The sequence below is a fragment of the Chlorocebus sabaeus genome, chromosome 11 (genome assembly GCF_047675955.1).
Source record: "Chlorocebus sabaeus isolate Y175 chromosome 11, mChlSab1.0.hap1, whole genome shotgun sequence".
NCBI classification, from domain to species: domain Eukaryota; kingdom Metazoa; phylum Chordata; class Mammalia; order Primates; family Cercopithecidae; genus Chlorocebus; species Chlorocebus sabaeus.
This window is the reverse complement of record NC_132914.1, coordinates 86,911,508-86,933,938: the sequence shown is the minus strand read 5'-3', so window position 1 is coordinate 86,933,938 and position 22,431 is coordinate 86,911,508. Positions and strand designations below refer to the sequence as shown.

Below are 22,431 nucleotides of genomic sequence, written 5' to 3'. Positions count from 1 at the left end.
CATTGGAGTCTGGAAAAAACCAGAATTGTTAAAAGAAATAAGTTGTCTGTTATGCATAATACTTACTGTTTCTCTATCTTGAATTGCATTTCTTGTTTTCCCTGCACTTTCACTGGCAAAGAAGCTAATAACTAGTGAAATAATCAATATAGATTTTTAAAAGCAAGAAAGCAGAGGCCTAAAAACAATTTTGGGTGAGTTACTCAGTAATTAATAGCCAGATATAGATTCTTAAATACTTGAGCTAAGTACATATATTTTATGAACGTACTTAGCAAATACTCCTTGAGCATCAACTTGGTACATAAGATTGTGGTAGATGCAACGTTCACTATGCTCCAGAAGGTTGTAAATGACGAAATAAAATACAAATCAGTGATAACTGTAAAGAAGACTTTAGTGTTAAAAAAAAAAAAAAAAAAGTTGCTTTAAAGCCTCCTTAAAACTAACAAAAAGATTAGAATAAAGGGATTAGAAGCCTTTTAGTGAATCAGGAAAAATATAGAGATGTGGATGTACAAGTTGGAGAACCGTAAGCAAACTTATCAGCATTATAACTAAAGAGGAATATACTCTTTATCCTCTGACAGAACTGGACTGAATATTTGTCTTGACATTTAATAGTTGTATAACCTTCAGGCTGAGCACAGTGACTGGCACCTGTAATTCCAGCACTTTGGGGACTGAGACAGGAGACAATTATTGAGACCAGCCTGGGTGACACAGACCCTGTCTCTACCGAAAAAAAAAAAAAGTAGTTGGATAACCTTGGGCAAGTTTCTAGAAAATTAGAATTGTAATGGCTGCCAACATGCAAAATTGTTTTGATGGACATAGTCAGAATTTAGTCCATGTTCTCATCTCTGATTCCTAGTTTTCTGTAATGAAATTTTATGTTAGAGTAGCGGATGAGTAAGTTTGTAAGACTGGGTTGGTCTCAAGGTGAGGACTTTGTACTCAATCCAGTAGGCAACGAAGAATCAGAAATTTTTGAGCCATGAGAAGTATATGATGAAATCACGTTTTAGGAAGATTAAAACGGATTTCAGGATGAACTGGGAAGACACAGAGACTAAGTAGGGGGCTATTGCAATTATGAAGGTGGGCAGAAATGAAAGCTTGTGTTAGGTAGAGGTTGTGAAGTTGGGTGTGGGAAATGTGAAATTGGTTGTCATTGATACATATAAGCAGTGTTTTTCTCAGAGAAATGTCCCTCATACCTTAGGTTACAATTAATAATGAGCATTCATTGAACCCCTACAAATTCTAGGCAGTATGCTAAACACTTTACATTTATAAGTTTATATGAGAAATGTAAATCTCATTATATTTCTATGAATTGTACAGACAGGGAACTGAGTTGTTACAATTTACCTAATATTATATGGTAAGTGAGTAGTAGATTGAGCTTTGAACTTGGATATGACTGATTAGAGTTAAAACCTTAAGCATAAGAAATAAGTTTTATTTAATGTCTTACTAAGTTTATTTTATTGATCCAGACATGGTGGCTCACATCTGTAATCCCAGCATTTTGGGTGGCCAAGACGGGAGGATTGTTTGAGCCCAGGAGTTTGAGACCAGCCTGAGCAACATAGTGAGACCCTGTCTCTACAAAATTTTTTTTTAAAAATTAGCAGAGTGTAGCGGCACGTACCTGTGGTCACAGCTACTCGGGAGGGTTACTTCAGCCCAGGAGATCCAGGCTGTAGTAAGCCATGTTCACAGTGTTGCACTCCAGCCTGGGTGACAGACCAAGACCCTGTCTCAAAAAAAAAAAAAAAAAAAAAAAATTGTATATATATTAATTTTTTTTTTCCTAAATGTTGTGGATGTTAAAAACAGTATTACCGAAGTTTGAAATTTGGTGTATCGAGGAAATCTATTAGAATTTTTAAAAACAAACTATGTTTTTGGTTATAGGTACTCATGTAATGGAAGGCTCTGGAAGAATGGTAGTTACAGCTGTAGGTGTAAATTCTCAAACTGGAATTATCTTTACCTTACTTGGAGCTGGAGGTGAAGAGGAAGAGAAGAAAGATGAGAAGAAAAAGGAAAAGAAAAGTAAGAATAACAATTTTCTGTAATTGGTATTTGGAAATATGGCAAATAATTTCTAAGAACTAATACCTTCTTTCAAGAGATTCTGGTATGAAAAATTCTACAAAAAGTTAAAAGAAGATTTTTCTTTTAGACTTAATAGTGTGGGCCTTTAGAGAATACATCAGTCCCCTTTAACATGGCCAGAGAAATTCAGTATCTACTTGAATACTTGCATTGGCATTCTTCCGTTTATTCTCTAGGTGTAGAATCTCTCCTGTTATCTGATCAGCAAAATGAATTGAACTCTCACTTCCTATTTGTGGATTTTTTTTTGCTACTTTAGCAGTAGCTTTCTTTATCAGCCATATTATATTTTGGTTTCACCGAGCTTTTAATCTTCTTCAGCTATTCACATTTCTACTCTATACTTAATGTGCTTGGTTTTTTAACACAAGACTAGGACTTCACTTTGACACTTTACATTTCTCTTGTTATATTCAGCCCATCGTTAGATAACACAATCTTTTTAAAATTTTGATCTATTGTATCTCCTGTCCCTCCAAGTGTTCTGTTATCAGCAAACTTGATAATCATACCATTTATCCACAAGGATCTTACAAGAAACTGTTACATGCAAGAGACATCTCAGAATCTCATAGTTAGGGGCATGCCACTTTTAAAAAGCCCTCCCTACCCTGCTTCGAAGTGTCTGCTGTACCACCCTTCCTTCCCACTCAGGATCACCCCTCTGGAGTCTTTTCCCTTTAGGTTGACAACATTTTACTGTGGTTTAGCTACTTAGATTTATTTAATGTTATTTAGGATAGTAAACCCATATTGTTGTTTCTCACATGAATATTTTGAAACATTCTAAAATAACTGCCTGGCTAAAATCCTGGTTTGCTATAACTATAGCAGTGGTTTTAATATTTGAGTGGTTTGTTTTGTTCTTTGAGTTTTGCCATTAGCTATAAAATCTCTATTTGAAACAAAAATGTATGTGAAAAGTTCTAGACTCAGATCCAGGTGGCAAGCCCTCCATTCTAGGTTTTTTTCCTATGTCCTCCTTGAAGCAGCTCTCAATGTGCTTCCATAGGTTTCTTAAGGCTGAGTAGAATGCAGTTTGAAAACCAGCACAATAATGGTTCCATTTATTAAGTGTTTTACATGCACTATCTCATTAATCCTCACAACTGTATAAAGACTGTTTTTTTTTTTTACTGATGAGTAAACTGAGGTTTATGGAGATTATGTCATTTGCTCTAGATCAAAGTGCTAGTAAGTGGCAGGTCGCACCCTCTTCTGTGGCTCAGGAGTCTACTCTTTTATGCTGTGCTCCATCCTAATACACAGGAGTTGAAAGTCACTGGACGCTGAAGGGAAGTTTGCATCCTCACTTTATTCCACAGTGTCTTTTCCAGTAAGCTTCTTCTCCCCCTAAGTCTTATACACTGGTTTTATTAATCCAGTCCAGAACATTCCCCAGAAATTAACATCTAATTTGTTGACTCCCTTTTTTTGTTTTGTTTTGTTTTTAAAAGAACAGGGCAACATTTTTTTCATCTGTGGACCTCCAGCCCTTCTCCCATTCCCTTGACTACCTTGGCGATTACTCAGAAGCTGTCCAGGGTAATCTGTCTCAGTTCCCTCAGTGGCCTGGACTGTGGCCCTCTGGTCTCTCCAAACTTGAGCTCATTAAAAGTAGCTGGGTATTATCTTACTATCTCCTTATCAATCTTGAGCTTCTGTTCCTTCTTGACCATGTTTGTTCCATGTTTTCCATTTGAAGATAGTTCTCGATAAAGAAGCTAGAAGAATATAGACTGAATGGTTTTGCTGCTCTTTGTCATTTTTAATATTGTAGTGCCTACTCCAGACAATAGGCCTGTCCCTTCCTTCGTTACCTTATGGCTTCAGATACGCTCATCTTTCTGTTTTTTCCAAATATAAGCTGATTTGGAGAGCTACCTTACCTGGTAGTCTTACTGGTTTATTCTGTACATTTGTATTCTAGTTTTACTAAGTTGCCTTTCCTATCTTTTGTACATAAAATTTTTGTCCTCAGTCTCATCAACACTCTCCTGTGTGCCAGTTGTCTTTTTTGTTTTTTGAGACGGAGTCTCACTCTATCCCCCAGGCTGGAGTGCAATGGCGTGATCCTGGCTCACTGCAACCTCCGCCTCCTGGGTTCAAGCAACTCTCCCGCCTCAACCTCCCGAGTAGCTGAGACTACAGGTGCATGCCACCATGCCCGGCTAATTTTTTGTTTTTACTAGAGACAGGGTTTCACCATGTTGGCCAGGCTGGTCTTGAACTCCAGACCTCAGATGATCTACCTGCCTCAGCCTCCCAAAGTGCTGGGATTACAGGCGTGAGCCACCACACCCGGCTGCCCATTGTCTTTTTATAACATCCTTTCCCCTTCCTCTCCACCCCTGCCCTTTTCTGCTTTCTTGGGGTTGTATTTGGTTTTAAAACCTTCTGTATCATATTTAGGTTTGTTACAGCTTATAAAATAGTGAAGTCTTATGGAAAAATAAAACAAATATAGACACCCTAAATTATTTTGCAGTATTCTCCCATAGGTGAGACTTAGGGAGTGATTGACCCAGCAGGTCATCACAAGTCAAATGTTTTCTAATCTGTAGACACACACCCCATTGTGTAACAACTGTTATAGAAATGTGAACTACTTCTGCATAATTTAGCATGACTGTATTCATTTCTTTTGGAAAGCTTTAATTCCCATTTTGTTCCTACAGATAAGAAACAAGATGGAGCTATTGAGAATCGCAACAAAGGTAAATTTAGGAGGACAAAAGTACTGTGAGCTTGTTTTCAGTATATCCAAAGATCTACTGTGTACTATATTTATTCAAAAGTAAGATACATGTGGCAGGGAAAATCAACAATATATGTTAGCTTGGATTAACCTTTCTTCCTGCCATTGTCTTAGTCATGTTATCACTACAGTGTTAATGGTAATAAGATTTTAAGTATGATTTGTGGTACAAGTTGAGTATCTCTTATCTGAAATGCTTGGGAACAGAAGTGTTTCAGATTTCAGATTTTTTTTTTTTTTTTTTTCGGATTTTGGAATATTTGCATGTACATAATGAGATATATTGGGGATGAGACCCAACTCCAAACATGAACTTTATCTATACATTGCCATATACACCTTCTACACATTGTCTGATTGTAATTTTGTACAATATTTTTAATAATTTTGTGCATGAAACAGAGTTTTAACTATGCCCCATCACACGAGGTAAGTAGTTTATGTAGAGTAACTTTCAGCTTAAGTATTTCAAGTATTTGAACACTGGTTATTATATAGTTAGTAGCAAAACTGCGTAAGAAACAAAATATATAGCATAAATGTTGCATTTATTTAAGAGTCCATAAATATGTGCATATTTCTATATACATACGGTTATATATAATCTCTACGTCATGGTCATAAATTATAGGGGAGGGATTTATGTTGTTTAGATGTTACCTAACATAATGCACAGGAAAAGAAATTTAATATTCTTTAGTTCTTAGTTTAAGGACCCTATATGCCTCATCCTCATTACCTAGCACAACATTTTCAAATCTGGTAAAAGTTTCACAACCTAATGTCACTGTTGTCTTATTTTCTCTGTGTAGACACACACACACACACACACACTCACTCACAAAGCTGAATGCTTATACCTTTACTGGTTTCTGTAAGAAACTGATTTTTTAAATTTCTTTTAAATGTTAATAGTCATATGTGCCTTTAAAGTATAGTGAAGTCGTGTTTGCTCTTAAATGTAGCAAAAGCCCAGGATGGTGCAGCCATGGAAATGCAGCCATTGAAGAGTGAAGAAGGTGGAGATGGTGATGAAAAAGATAAAAAGAAAGCAAATTTGCCAAAAAAGGAAAAATCTGTTTTACAAGGGAAACTTACAAAACTGGCTGTTCAGATTGGCAAAGCAGGTATGATATGGAGAAGAAAATTAAGTGTTTTATTTTTAAATACGCTTTCTGCTTAAAAATTGTCTTTTGACACACTTAAGCCTGGAAATTGTTGATTTGTGAATAGAAGGGGAGTTTGAAATATTTTCACTTCTAGCTACAGTGCACCAGGCCCTTTGAGTTACTATAGGTACTTACAATTTGCTAATAAGCGGTCGGGTTAGGATTAGTGCCTAAGTCTGTCCAGTTACGAGTCTATGCACTCATCTCTGACTTTCTGCATTAAGTGGAGAAAAGGCAACCTGTGAGGTTATTCAGTTAAAATGAACTAATTATATTTTAATAAAATTTCATCACACATTTTGCTCATCTTTTTACTGGTTATCTATGAGAATTTTTAGTTATGTCTCTAATGTTAAAATTGTGCCCTGGAGTTATTGTAGTGAGGCTGAAGTTACTTTACTGCCATCACTAGAAAATACCTGTTAATACATCTATTCTTTAAGGGAAAAAGCAGAGCTCTGAGGTTAAAAACAGCATGACCTCCAGCAGTAGTATGTTTTTGGAAGAACACTGTGTGGATAAATAAGCATATATTATTAAAATTGCTTAAATTGTATCATTTTACTACTCTCTAGGAGTGTGATGGAAAAAGTGACGTTTTTGCTTCTGTCCTCAGTATGCTTATTATCTAATAGCAAATATTTGCTCTTTGTAATATGTAGCCAAGTGGTAATACTGACTCATGTAGTGTTGGGGGAAAAGAGTGAATTTGAGGTGGTAAATCCACTTAGTAGACATTAGATTGGGATGTTAGAACCAGATATGTGGACTTACCTTTTCTTTTTCCTTTTTTCTTTTTTTTTTTTGGAGGCAGGGTCTCACTCTGTCACCCAGGCTGGAGTACAGTGGTATGATCACAGCTCACTGAACCCTCGACATCCCAAGGCTCAAGTTATCCTCCTGCCTTCACCCCCTAAGTAGCTGGGACTACAGATGCACACCACTACACCCGGCTAATTTTCGTAAATTTAATAGAGACGGGGTTTCATCGTGTTGGCCAGGCTGGTCTCAAATGCCTGGGCTCAAGTGATCCTCCCACCTCAGCCTCTCAAAGTCTTGGGATTACAGGCGTGAGCCACTGTGCCCAGCTGCCTCCTTTTTGGGGGGGTTGGGGGTGGGAGACGGAGTCTCGCTCTGTCACCCAGGCTGGAGTGCAGTGGCACGATCTCAGCTCACTGCAACCTCTGCCTCCCGGGTTCAGGCGATCCTCCTGCCTCAGCCGGAATAGCTGGTATTACAGGCACGCGCCACCATGCCCAGCTAATTTTTGTATCTTTGTAGAGATGAGATTTCACCGTGTTTGTCTGGCTGGTCTCGAATTCCTGACCTCAGGTGATCCACCTACCTCGACCTCCCAAAGTGCTGGGATTATAGGCGTGAGCCACTGCACCCAGCCAGCTGCCCTATTTTTTTCATACACATGTCAAAAAGCAGAGTATTCCACAAGATACATGGCTAACTCTTGGTTTACTAAGTTAATGAAACAGTAAAGATAGAGCAAAAAAAATTGAAGAAATAATAATTCGTACTATATAATTTTATTTATTATAATGTTATTTTTTAAAAACATGGGTTGAGTATTTAATTCCAGGTCTCCCCATTGATCAATTTTTTACCAGTTTCTCTTTAAGCATTAGGGAGCTTGCTTCTTGAACATGTAAAGCACCAGTTTATTCTAAGCTTTGGGTACTTCCTTATCATTGCGTATTATTTTTGTCTCAGTTTCAGTACAAGGCCAAAGATATAATTAAGTCTAAGGAAAGAATCCTAAGTGTTTTTCTCCCAGTTCTCCTGGGGACAAGACTGTACTTGGAAGCAAAAAATTGAATCGGACAATGTCAAGTTATAAGTTAGGTGCAAGAAAGAAGTAACAATTTCTCAGAGAAATTCGATACTATCGAGCAAGTTATAACTCTTTACAGTGGTTAATATATATCTGGCAGTGGTTAGTGTCTGGAACTTTAATCACATTTTTCTTTCATTTCTATTCTGAAAGGTCTGTTGATGTCTGCCATCACAGTTATCATTCTAGTATTATATTTTGTCATTGACACCTTCTGGGTTCAGAAAAGACCATGGCTTGCTGAATGCACACCAATTTATATACAGTACTTTGTGAAGTTCTTCATTATTGGAGTTACGGTTTTAGTGGTCGCGGTGCCAGAAGGTCTTCCACTTGCAGTCACGATCTCACTGGCTTATTCAGTCAAAGTAAGTAGAAAATTGTTCAGTAGACGTTGTTATGTTTAAAGCCTTAGCTGGTATAGAAAATGCCCATCTAGTTACTCCTTTTCTGCTTCTGAAAGTGAGGACTTTCATAAACGTACACTGTTTTCTCTAGAAATGTTGTCATTGATGCCCTGTACCTCCCACCAGTTGAGTATCTCTGTAAGAGACCTGTGCATTCCACATAAGGGCAGCCTTGACACAATACTAAGCACAACTCTGCTAGGCACAGTTCTAGCGTGATTTTCGCTACGTGATAGTTATATTGTCAAGTCACGTCACCTCCTCTTTCCCATCTATAAAATTAAGGTGAGTGAGTTAGGCTCATGTTTCTAAAAATAAAAACAAATTTAAAAATTATGATTTCCATGTGTAAAACCTTTCAGTTAGTTCTCATGACAATTAGAGTAAAATGCAAACTCTTTACCGTGGCCTGCAAGGCCCTGCCAATCTGGCCTTTGCTTACCTCTCTGCTCATTCTCTGCTCCTCTGGCCCAACCTCACCAGTCTTCCTGATGATTTTCAAACATCTCAACTGTATTCTTACTTCAGGGCCCACTTGTTCCTTCCTTTGAGTAACCTGCTCTCTTTCTTTATTCATAAGGTCTCTTCAAGTGTCACCTTCCTCTGACCACTTGATTTACAGTAGCTCAGTCCTTCTTGTTCTCCAAGTAGAATACTAAGAGATGAGCTTTGATGGCTTTGCTTACTGCTGTTTACCTTAAAGTAATAATCTTTTTGAAGATTATTAATTTATTTTTATCAATTTTGTATCTTACAGAAAAGGTGGATTGCATTTTTTTTTTTTTTAAACGTAGCTTGGACAATTTTGAACTTTTTTTTTCAAAATGATCTTGCAGGTAAAAAATTATAACCAAACGAAGAATGCTGCTTTTGTAAATTTTCAAATGTTAATTACTAGTTCTCCTTAAGAAACATTGCTGACAGTGAGCAATATTAATTAATTAGTCATCGTTTCTACCTTTGCACTCTTCATTGTTAGACCTGTCTTGATAAGAATGTTTTTTGCTTACTGTTTGAGTTTTCTTTTCAGGCATTTAACAACTTTCATTTAAAAAATAAATTGGTAAATGTATCAAAGTGATAAGATATAGTATAATCAGTCATCTATTTGTCCTTTTTTGATATTTTAAAGTAATTTGAAAAATTTGGGGTAAATACAAGTTTTGGACACAGAACATTTTACCAAACTGTCATTAGTTAATTTTGAGTAGTTATTAATGATACTAATTTTTTAATTGATTAGAATGATACTGGTAGGATTGATTTATGTTTTTTGAATATAAAATTAGTAAGAACAAGTTAACTACTTTTTTAAGCCTTTATTAGATGTTTATCTAGCTCTAATGTTACCAATTACTATTCTTTTCACAGAGGTATAGTCTTTATGGATTCTCTGTTAGTGTTTCACAAAACTGAACATGGTTTCTTTACTGCAAAACTTCATTCTTCTCATCTTTAATATGTAAATCACAAGTAATTTAGGAAGTGCACATTTGTTTTTCACATATTTTTTCAAGGAACCAATTTTTTTGCAGTATCTTGCATATTAGTCATCACAGAAAACACTTTGTAAAATAACTTCATATAGTTTTTAACCCATTCCACATTAAGTGCTGAGAACTAATTATAAGGTATTTTAGCTTAAATGCCCTGTGAAACTACTGTGAAAGCTGTTGGTTTTTTAGAAATGATTTTTTCTGTTGTAAATGAGAGAAAGAAGTGAGACACAGTTTGCTGCTAAGGATGAAAATGCCAAATCTGCCAGCATATAGAATAGCTAAAAAATGACTCATTCTAGTTTTGATATGTTAACTCTTTCAGAATTAATAATAAAAACATCAAGCAACTACATACCCACAAGTTCTTTATTTTAGCTGATAAAAGCCATTTTTTCCTTGGAACTGATGTAAGAATCTTTTGTTTTCCACTTAATAGGGAGGCTTAATCCTTTAATATACTCTTACACTACTGTAAGTACCACTGTACAGATTGTCATTGCTCTTGTAATGTGAGGACATTTTGCAAAAACCGTTGGAGACATATATTGAGTGTTATTTGTTTATGGATGCAGGTGCCTGAACTGACTTACTAGGTTATGTTATGCAGCAATAAAATGGTTGAAACCCAGAAAGCTCTAGCACTGTGTTTAGCTTATTTTAATAGGTCAAATATGCTTTAAAAAAAAAAAAAAAAAAAGAAAAGAAAAATTTAGTATTACATTGGTACTTTATACATTGTATTTATAGAAAGCTGGGAGTTTCAGTTCTAATTTTAAAACAATTTGTAATCATTTTAATGTAATGAGGTGATTGGTTTTATATGCAGCTTAACTTTATTTTTTTTTTAATGTAGAAAATGATGAAAGATAATAACTTAGTAAGGCATCTGGATGCTTGTGAAACCATGGGAAATGCTACAGCTATTTGTTCAGATAAAACAGGAACTTTGACAATGAACAGAATGACAGTTGTTCAAGCTTACATAAATGAAAAACATTATAAAAAGGTTCCTGAGCCAGAAGCTATTCCACCAAATATTTTGTCCTATCTTGTAACAGGAATTTCTGTGAATTGTGCTTATACATCAAAAATATTGGTAAGGTTTTTGAAATAATTTATATAAAAATTAATTTTTAAATCTATAATGATGGGACTATATGTAAGTCTTCAGACCCACCATTACTGTATGTAAAGTAAACTGAACTGTGTTAAGCTTTTAAAAGGCATATATTTATTTATATAATGGTTTTTAAATTTGTGTTATGAGTGAGGTCTGCTGATCAACATAAACATTGTTTATTTATGTTTTTCTCTTCCTATATTTTGAATTTCCTGTGTTCAGAAACTCTCCACCCTTATAAGCAGAACATGTATTTAATTTTAAATTCTTGTTAAACTCATTTTTGAGAAAGATCAAGCTGTCTTACTATAGTAGGTCAGCTCTCAACTTAGAGAAAATTTTGAAGCCTGATTTCAACTTAAAATAACATGTTTTATATATGCTTGCCATGTGCTCTGTTTGGTCTGTCAGTAGTTCCTACCTAAAAGGTGGTGCTTAGACCTTTGTAGAACTAATGCAGTAAAGTAATTCTAGACATGTGCCACCATATAGAACAAAATTTTCAACTTTACAAGTTTTAGAAATCTTATTTGTAACAGAAAGCATGCAATGTTATGTTTGACTTAATCTCTTCTAGTGATTTATGGATGAAAATCATTAACAAAAATAATATTGCATGCTGTTCATTAGGGGAAACATACATGAATTGGATGATTGCGTTAGAAAGTTATGGGATCTTGGTTCTAGATCTAACTTTGCCTTTTACTAGCTGAAAGTCTGAGCTACCTTCTTTAATTACTGAGTAAAGATGATCACATCGGCCCTTAATCCCATTGTGATGATTATGTAAGGTGGTATTTCTGAAGGCACTGTGAAGGAAATAAAGCTTCTCACTGCATTTAAGAGAACAATATTTTAATGCATGTACTTTTAATCCATAAAAATTAGTAAAGTAGATTTAATTTTGAATGATTTAGTATTAAAGTTAAGTGAAAACAGGAAAAGGGAATTAAAATTAAGTTCCACTCTGTATTAGGAACCAACTGTAAACTTTATACATCTTAATCATTTAATTTTGGGGTCATAAGTGCTCCTGTTTTACAGATGCTGAAGCCAAGGACCACAGCAGTTGGGCAATTGTCAAATTTCATGTAGCTAGTAACTGGCAGGACTGAGATTAGAATCCATGTCATTCTCACCCCAGGCTCCTTTCTACCTTAGTTTTCTGTGTCCTCCTTTAAAATGTTGATGTTAGACAATTGTTCTGTAATTTTATTTTAGAATGTCGCATTCTGTTTTACATTATAAATTAAATGTTCATAGAGAAACAAGATGATACTAGCTACTAAACCTTTTTCTCTTATAGCCCCCAGAGAAAGAGGGTGGATTACCTCGTCACGTTGGTAATAAAACTGAATGTGCCTTGTTGGGACTTCTTTTGGATTTAAAACGGGATTATCAGGATGTTAGAAATGAAATACCAGAAGAAGCACTGTACAAAGTCTACACCTTCAATTCTGTTAGGAAATCCATGAGTACTGTTCTGAAAAATTCAGATGGAAGTTACCGAATATTCAGCAAGGGTGCATCTGAGATAATTCTGAAAAAGTAAGAGTAAAATGCTTAGATGAATAAATTGCTGACTATAGTTGCTTTATGGAATATCTACTGTATTGTTATTGTTGTTGTCTTCTTTTTGTGAACATCAGGCATTTGATAGGACTTCAGAGCTTTTTAGCATATTTTATGGTATCCATACCCTATTCTGCCATTTTCACACTCTAGCTTCTCTTATTTCTTAGTATTTTACTATAGGGAAAATAAACCCATTACATTCAGTCTGGTATGTTTAATGATGTATAGTTTGATGTTTATTTTTAGAAGTTGATTTACTTGTTATTTAATATGTAGAATCTTGAAAAAACCTCCTGGGAAGAAAATTAAGTTTATGTCTCTTTTTTGTTTGTTTGTTTAAGATGGAGGTTCCCTGTATCACCCAGGCTGGAATGCAGTGGCACCATTTCAGCTCACTTCATCCTCTACCCCTGGGTTCAAGGGATTCTCCTGCCTCAGCCTCCCAAGTAACTGGGATTATAGGCACCTCCCACCACACCTGGCTAATTTTTGTATTTTTAGTAGAGTCACGGTTTCACCATGTTGGCCAGGCTGGTCTTGAACTCCTGACCTCAAGTAATCTGCCTGTGTTGGCCTCCCAAAGTGCTGGGATTACAGACGTGAGTCACTGCACCTGGCCTCAAGTTTAGATCTTCAGCGCTCATTGTGGTTACTGGATTCTGAATGTGATATGAGAATTATGGAGTAATTTTTAGAATAGCAAAGCACAAAAGCTGGATCTTGAAAATTCCCCATTTATATCAAAAGGAGATTTATCATATTTATGCGGCTGCAGTGTCATATTTAAAGGCTCCTGTCATTTTGAATACTAATTTTTCTTTCTTGCTGTCCTTTTGCAGACCAGTAGCTTTAATTTTGCTGTAACATGCTTACATATATTTCTCCTGATGTTTATTTGATATTAAAGGTGGTAAAATTATTTTGGTTTCTTTAATTCCATTAAAGAAGTAGAGAACTGGTTTTAAAAAAAATACTGGTGTAGAGCAATTTGGGAAAATTGGAACTTATTTGAAATTATAGTATTTAAAATATTAAAGTAAATATTTAAAATATACTTTTAATTTGCTTACATGTGGATTATAAGCCAGTATTATCTTAATGAACACTTTACAATTAGTTTAAGAGACAAATATATAAATAAATAACTGAAGGCAGCATATAATAAATTGGTACAAAGCTTTTGGGTGAGAGATCATACAGTAGGGATGGGGCATTTAAGATAGGTTCTGGTATGAAATGAGAACTTTGAGGTTAGGGAAACCACAGCAGGTCATATTTGGGAGGGGAATATCTGGTTGTATAGTTCAGCTGAATAGTGATGGGTTTTTGTGGCACACAGGCCATATAGAGCTTTCTTCTTCCCACAGTACACTCAGTTACCTGATTTCATTGTAAAAGGTTAGAAATTTGTTTCATCCCTGGCTTGTGGGTAGTAGATAGATGGTTTAGAAGAGAATTTTTTTTAATCAAAACTGATCATGCATTGACTCTTCCTCTGCAGCTAACTAGCTTTGGGATATGGGGCAGATTCTTCCCTTACTTCCGTTTTCCTCGTCTGAGAGAGGGGGTGATGACCACCAACTCTGTGGCACTTAAATGAAATAATGCATACCAACTGTCTAGCATGAAGCCTGATGGACAGTAAACATACAGCAGGTGTTCCACAGTAATATTTGCATTTTGATGTGGAGACTTTTTAAATGTTGGGCTGAGCAATTAAAATTAAATAAGCCAGATAATACAAATGAAGTATTTTTTTCTTCAAGTAGTAGAATCATCAAAGCTGTGATTAAAGATAATTCCTGCATTAGGGAACAAGGTGGGTTAGAGGAAAAAAAAAATCAGCTACAGACAGATATCAGTTAAAAGGCTATTGCTATTACAGTAGCTGTAGCTTTGTAGCTTGAAGTAAGAACCAGAAGGAAGTAGTAGCAGGAGAAATAAAAAGGAGTGGACACATTGAGGAGGCTGTTCAGAGGGGAAATGTATAGGACTTACGAGCCAATAGTAGAGAGATGATCAGGAAAAATAAGTATTAAAGTGAAATTTTAGACTTACATCAAAATGATTAGGGTAATGTTGATGCACATTACATGGGCAGTGAAGAGGCGGCTTCTAGGCTTTCATCCATTAAGCTTTAGGTACTGATAAAACATTTGGGTAGAATTTTTCAGCAGTGATGGAAAGCTTTGAAAAACAAAATGGAAGATGCGGATTTGGGAATTACCTCCCTAGAAGCAGGAGGAGATGGCATCATCAAGGGAGAGGAGTATAGAGAGGCGTTATGAAAAACAGACTTTAAATAGGTATATAGTGTGATTTGTATTCATTATATAATGAAAGAAAAAGTAGTAGTGTCACTGAAAATAGTAATTATTTTAGCATTAACTCTCATTCTGATAGAATGTTTATTTTAACAATAAGTTATTTTTTTTCTTTCATGGTTAAAACAATATAGGTGATGAAACAACATCTCAGGTAAGGGGTTGACTACACTTGGCTTTTTACCTTAAAAGAAGAACACATTTGTGATTTTGGTGTTATTTAAAACTAATGTCTGATTCTGTACCAAAATGGTGAAGTATATATAGTTTATTCTCCTTTGCCACCCAGGGATTCTTTGGCACTGCATTTCCAAAAGAGAAGGTTTAGAGAAGTTCTAGAGTAACTGCTAAATGGAGAACTATCAAATGAGAACCATACATATTAGTTCTGTTTTGTAAAGGGGAGGGTGAAAAGTGAATTTAAGTCTATAAAAATGAATTATATGTAATTCTCTAAATTCCAGATATCAGATCCCATGATTTCTAGGCCTGCCAGTTCACTTAAATGGCATTAACCATTATTTTTTTTTTAAATTATTGATGTTTGGATTCAACATTTCCTTTTAGGTGTTTCAAAATCTTGAGTGCTAATGGTGAGGCAAAAGTGTTCAGACCAAGGGACCGTGATGATATTGTAAAAACTGTGATTGAACCGATGGCATCAGAAGGCTTGAGAACCATATGTCTTGCATTCAGAGATTTTCCAGCAGGAGAACCAGAACCAGAGTGGGATAATGAAAATGATATTGTCACCGGCCTTACATGCATTGCTGTTGTGGGGATTGAAGATCCTGTGAGACCTGAGGTGGTGAAACATTCTGTGTTCTGCATGTGCAGAATCTCGTAACTATAGAGGACCTAGGCCTTAATTGTAACCAGTTTTCTAGTAAAATTCTTGGTGTTTGTGATTTTTTTTTTTCCTGTGTGAACCCAAGATAAGTGAAATAATAGTACCTACGGTGCCATATGCTAGCTTTTTAAGTGAAAAATAGTACCTACGGTGCCATATGCTAGCTTTTGTGGTTTTTAAAGACAGCCTGTCTTTGGGATCCTATGTGTTCATAGCACCATAACCTAGCACAGTGCCTTAAAGTGGGTAGAATTTTCAGTTATTATTTATCTTAAATAATAGGTGCCATTAAGTTATTTGTTTTCAGTCTCTAGACTAGCATTGTCTAGTAGAGCTTTCTGTGATAATAGAAATGTTCTGTATATTGTTCAATACAGTAGCCACTCGCCATGTGTGACTACTGACGTCTAGTTTTCAGTGGGTAGTGCAACTGAAAGACAGGATTTTAAAATTTTATTTAATTCAAGTTAAAATATCTTGCTAGTAGTTGTCATGTTGGATGGCGTGCAGCTCTAGACTGATTTCACTCTTTAATTTTTTTTTTTTTTTTTTTTTTGCTATTTGGTTTTTCATGTTTTTTAAGTTTGTTGAACAACTACTGTGTGCCAGGCACTATCCTAAGGTACTTGAGACTTAAGAGTTTTGAGATCTGATCCCTGGCCTCAAAGAAGTTACTGTCTTATGTGGAACGAACCAAACACATGATTATTGCAACCCAGTATATTAGTACCTTGCTGGGTATATACAGAGCATGTTATATGAGCAGGGAACACGAGTTCCCAACTTACCCTAATAGCATCTTTTTATTGAGTTCTCACTGTGTGCCATATACTTAAGCCACATGCTTTACATGTAATTTTTTTAAATGTCTAACTTTGTGAGGTATGCATACTATTACTCTTATTTGGCAGATTTTTAAAAATCGAGAATGTATAGAGTGTTAGATAGTACACCTAGTGTGTTAAAATACCAGCTTTGTCTAAAACACAGGTGCTTAAAAGACTACTGTGCTGTATTAACCACTGGAGGGGTCAGGTAAGACTTCCTAGAGGTTAATTACCTGATCTGATTCTTAAGGAGGAAGTATTATCTAAACCAAGAAAGAGAGTGAGCAGTTAAGTATGTCTTGAGCAAAGAAGCAACATAAATAACAGCACTAGCAGAAAACCACTGTTGTTCAGTGACTTTATCAGCTAATTGATTCAAAACCTAATATGTAGCACTCTTCTAGGAACTGGAAATACTGCAGTGACCAGAATAGTCTTGAGATGTATATTCTAGAGGAAGAAGACAGCTAAGTAGGTAGAATGATAGATACATGGACACCGTGTCAAGTGAAAATGAATTTTGGGAGGAATAAGACTTGGTGCCTGTTCTCATAGGCCTTATATTCTGGGTGGCAGGATGGCATATCGGGGGGATGATATTAAATAAGACAATTACTAGTGCAAAAGGGCTATATATATAAGATATGCACAGTGTAATGAAATAAAGTAATGGAGGGAGACTGCATTAGGAATTTCTGAGGATATAGCATTTGAGATGCAATCTGATGGTTCACAGTGGGTCTGCCATGTAAATAGCTGCAAGAAGAGCATTCCAAGCAAAATGAGAAATGCAAGTGAAAGTGAGAAAAGTATTTAGCTATTTTAAAGGTGGAAAGGAGGCCAGTGTGGCTGTAAGTGTAAAGAAAAAAGGGGAGACGAGATGATCTCTGGCCTTACTCGACTGTGAGGGCTCTGAATTTTCTGAAATTCAGGCTGGGAAGTGATATGATTTATGTTGTTAAAATACTATTTTGGTTACTGTGTAAGACAGGGATTAGAGATGAAGAAGAGTAGAAGCAGGGAAGTTAATGAGAGTATTGCAGTGATCCCAGGCAATAGATGATCATGGCTTGGCCTACAGTTGTGGCATAGGAGATGGAAAGAAAGGAACGATTTCAAAGTGAGTGGAGATAGAACCAGTAGGAAGTAATATATTGGGTTTGGATATTCCATTTTTGACATTGTTGAGGTGTCTGAGACATCCAAATGTATGTCAAGCATTTGGACCTCAGAGTCTGAAAGTGGGCTAGTCTGAAGAAATCACTGATGAAACTAAAGATCTTTTAGAGAAAGTGTGTAGCTAGGGAAGAAGGCTTTTACGACTAAGAGGTTGCCACAATTAGAAGTCTTATAAGGATATGGAACCAATCTCTAACTTGTATAACTTGGTGACTGGTAGAGGGTTACCAATGTAATAAGAGAATCAGAAACAGCAGCCTGTTGAGAGATCAAGATAAATTTGGTTTGGCGTTTTGTAATTTCAAATGCTTGTAAAATAGCCAAGTGGGTAATATTTGCCATTTGGTCACAGAAGAATCATTCAGAGGTTGTTTTTTTTGTTCTGTCTTGTTTTTGTTTTTTTTAAGGAAGAGGTCTTCCTGTGTTGCCCAGGCTGTAGTACAGTGGCTTTTCACAGGCAGGAGATCATGGTGCACTGCAGTCTCAAACTCCTGGCCTCAAGCAGCCTCCCACCTCAGCCTCCTGGATAGCTGTAATTACAGGCACGCACCACTGTGCCTGGCTTTTCAAAGTTCTATACATTGACTTATGGTTTAAACTTTAACATTAAATCAGAATATCTGCAACTTTCATTCTTTGGAAGACAAATCAGTCTATTATCATGCTCTTAGCATTGCAGTTGATGGAGAGTTTTATCTTTTTAAAGCATGTAAATGGCACTTGTTTCTCAGTATCACAAAATGAGATGGGTATTTATATACTAAATTGAGACGATGTCATATGAAACAGCTTTCTCTGAGTTTCTCTATTTTGTACAGTACAGTTCTGGTGGAGGGATTCTTGAATAATTAGATGTCTAGAACAAATCCAGTTTTTATTGCATATGTATAAGTACTTGGCCTTGCTTTAGTTTCTTAAATGTAAAAGTAGAGATAGTTTGTGAGTTTTAAGCTGGAAGCATCTGATGATTAGTAGGCAGTTAATAAATGTTAGTGTGCCTTTCTTGTGTATTATTTGCCACATAGTTTTAACCTGAGACCAATTTCTCCCTTTTACTCATTGTTTCCCTGTCCAGATGATCCTGGGATACTACCTAATCAAGGACTGCTTAGATATAAAAATTTAAGATAGATTTTATCTCAAATGAGATAACAGGAGATACATACATGTATAAAACAAGTGTTTTTAGTGTCAGATATATATATATATATTTTTTTTTTTTTGAAAAAATAATTTCAGCAGGCCCTGTCCTTTTGCTCATCACTCTGGCACTAGGACCTAAGCACAGTGCCTGGCATTCAGTAAATACTAGTTTGAGTAAATGCATGTGATGTCACCCTCCAATTATTTGAATCACTAAGAGTTGACTGGGTAGAGGAAAATAACTTTTATGATGTAAATCTTAAAACTTATAGATAAATATGTATTTAAATTGCAATTAATTACATTGCATACATGTTTTAAAACATGGTACCCTGGGCCAGGCATGGTGACTCACACCTATAATCCCATTACTTTGGGAGACTGAGGCAGACGGATCGCTTGAGCTCAGGAGTTCACCTGGGCAACATGGTGAAACCCCATCTCTACTAAAAATACAAAAAATTAGCCGTGCATGGTGGCATGCACCTGTGGTCCCAACTACTCAGGAGGCTGAGGTGGGAGGATCACTTGAGCCTGGGAGGCAGAGGTTGTAGTGAATCAGCATTGTACCACTGCACTTTATCCTGGGTGACGGAGTGAGACCCATCTTGGGGGAAAAAAAAAAAAGGTACCTTGTCTGGAATGTGCACCCCTTAGAAAATATCCCCTTGCTATTATCCCAAAGATATTTAATTCAGCAGTTCAGTAAATACTAAACTCCAGTCACATGCCTGGTGCTTATTTGTTAAATAAACAAAAGGCATACTAGGTATTGATGATGCAAAGATAAGGTAAAGGTCCTGCCTTCAAGAAGCTCATTGAAGATTCAGGTAAACAATAACTATAGTATGACTTGATGACCTGTAATAGAGGTATGTATAAGATGAAGGTGCAGTTTTGTCTATGTAGACCAAGAAAGCTCCAGATAAGTTAGATTTACACTGCATTTAGGATAGACTTCACAAGCAGGTAGACTGCAGTCCAAAGTTAGCCTTCAGTCAGGTTATCTTTGTTTGGGGAGGGGAGGTTAGAAACATTAAGTATGAAGAGATTATGCACAAATCTGTGTTTCTTCCTTTTGCAATTACAGGTTCTGTTAACATTGGGCTCTCATTCCATCATGGCAGAAATAGGCTGGAGCTAAATAGCTCTTTCATTAGGCATTTGTCTTGGGGGTTTGTCATTTTCAGCATATTTTCTTCGTGTATGTTACCTCCATGATCCTGTAGGCATTTTAATTTGCAACTCCTGCTCCAGTAGGATCTGTGTGGATTTTCTGGTTATAGAAAAGCAGGAAAAGATTTTCTAGGTGAAAGGAACTGTAGTAGTACAGGCACAAGCAGTGATTCTGTTACACTGAGAACTTTGTGATTTGTGATAACAGCTGAGGAATCATCGTATATTTTAAGAAAGTGTATTTCTGTTTAAAAAAATTACCATCAAGCATATCATATGTTTTTTTGTTTTTTTTTTTTTGAGACGGAGTCTCGCTCTGTCGCCCAGGCTGGAGTGCAGTGGCCGGATCTCAGCTCACTGCAAGCTCCGCCTCCCGGGTTTACGCCATTCTCCTGCCTCAGCCTCCCGAGTAGCTGGGACTACAGGCGCCTGCCACCTTGCCCGGCTAGTTTTTTGTATTTTTTAGTAGAGACGGGGTTTCACCGCGTTAGCCAGGATGGTCTCGATCTCCTGACCTCGTGATCCGCCCGTCTCGGCCTCCCAAAGTGCTGGGATTACAGGCTTGAGCCACCGCGCCCGGCAGTATATCATATGTTTTAAAGGGGGAACAAACTTTAATTGGCAGGGTACCAAGTAAAAAGCCATTGAAGTAGGTTGGGCAGCAAGCAGCAGAGACATGATGCAGGGCAAATTTGAGGTAGAATCCACGGGACTTACTGGCTTCTAAGGATGTAGGATAAGAGAACTGAAAGAAGAGGTACAGGTGACTCTTAGGTTTCTGCTAGATAGGTAAAGGAAACATGGTTTTGCTTTTAGACACCTGAATCGATACCCACTTTTCAGGTGGAACTTTGAATCCTCTTACAGTGAGGTAGGGGCAGGATGTGGATTCTAAAGTCATTAGAATATGATGGAATTAGATGGAAATTAAAGGTATGGGAGTAGGTAAGGTAACACTTAAAAGATACAGATTGTGAGCCACCCTTAGCCCTAAACAAAAGAATACCAACATTTTACTCGGGTGTAATCTGGGTAGTAAAACCAGAAAGGTAGAAAACCAACCAGAAAAGAATTGCCTAATGGTTGCCAGGGGGAAAGCGTGCTTTAAAAAGCCTTCTGTAAATAAATCCTGCAAACAGATTAGTAGATGACAACTGAAAACGAAGCCTGAGCTAAGTCTGGCAGTGGAATTGGAAAGAGGTTATTGAAAATAGTGCAAGAAATATTGAGTATTGGAAATGAAATCAATCATGAAGTCATTGTATCATTGTCATCATTTGGGGGACTATAAAATAATGCAGTTGTGTGCAGTGAAATGTTTTTCCCTCTAAAAATACCAATTTAACTTTGTAATTTTTTTTAATGTAAACCAGGTGCCAGATGCAATTAAAAAGTGTCAGAGGGCTGGAATTACTGTGCGAATGGTCACTGGTGATAATATTAATACTGCTCGGGCCATTGCTACCAAATGTGGTATTTTACATCCTGGGGAAGATTTTCTGTGCCTAGAAGGTAAAGATTTTAACAGAAGAATACGAAATGAAAAAGGAGAGGTAAAGATTTATTTATTTTTTTTGGTTGACAGATGTTTAATATATTAGGAATTTAATTCAACAACACAAATTGAATACGCACTATGTTAGGCACCATGCATGAAATAAATGCAGTCTGTACCTTAGGAAGCAAAATACTAGTGTTCTAAGGGATAAAAGAGAGAAGTAATAAATTGGTCCTAAAGGAAGTAAACATTTCTTGCTATGAATGCTATATGAAAGTAGTGGTGATGAATCTAGGCCAATTTCAGAAGTACAGTATGTATAAGGGAGTAATGGGAGATGGGTTGGAAAGGCTGATATGGAGCATATTTTAGGGGACCCCAAACTCTCTGAACTTCTTATGCTCAATTAAGGAAGTTCTATTTTCATAGACAGTAGGGGGGTGTTTAAATTTGGTCTTATAATGATAAATAAAAAACAACGGCTTTTAAACCTGAGTATGCATCAGAGTCACCTAGCAAAATTATTAAAACACAGACTGCTGGGCCTGCCCCACAGTATTCGCTAAGGTAGATCTGGGTCCATGCCCAAGAATTCATGTTTCAAACAAGTTCCCAGGGGTTTCTGATGGTGGTGTTCTGTGGACCACACACTTTGAGAGCTACTGATAAATATGCCAGATAGCTCATTAGGATTTAAGAAGCTATGTTTGGGCGTATTTTAACTTTGATAAAACATTTATAGATTGAGCAAGAGAGGATAGACAAGATTTGGCCAAAGCTTCGAGTACTTGCAAGATCATCTCCTACTGATAAGCATACACTGGTTAAAGGTAAGTAGATTTTTCAGTTATTTCACAATTTCTTAATACAGAAATGTGTTCTGCTTCCTAAAATAGTAATAGGTACTAAATATTCGATTGAGTAATGGATATCATG

At 36.4% G+C, this 22,431-nt stretch overlaps 1 protein-coding gene across 3 annotated transcripts in view; it reads left to right on the top strand.

The window, feature by feature from the left end:
* Positions 1-22,431, top strand: part of ATP2B1 (ATPase plasma membrane Ca2+ transporting 1) — a 118,267-nt gene that overhangs the window by 73,698 nt on the left and 22,138 nt on the right. For all 3 annotated transcript variants that reach the window (XM_037996722.2, XM_073020991.1, XM_073020990.1), the window contains exons 6-14: positions 1,924-2,064; positions 4,806-4,844; positions 5,851-6,012; positions 8,051-8,265; positions 10,657-10,899; positions 12,230-12,471; positions 15,390-15,627; positions 21,371-21,550; positions 22,238-22,325. In XM_037996722.2, coding sequence (XP_037852650.1) covers positions 1,924-2,064; positions 4,806-4,844; positions 5,851-6,012; positions 8,051-8,265; positions 10,657-10,899; positions 12,230-12,471; positions 15,390-15,627; positions 21,371-21,550; positions 22,238-22,325 — 1,548 coding nt within the window. The remainder of the gene's footprint in view (positions 1-1,923; positions 2,065-4,805; positions 4,845-5,850; positions 6,013-8,050; positions 8,266-10,656; positions 10,900-12,229; positions 12,472-15,389; positions 15,628-21,370; positions 21,551-22,237; positions 22,326-22,431) is intronic.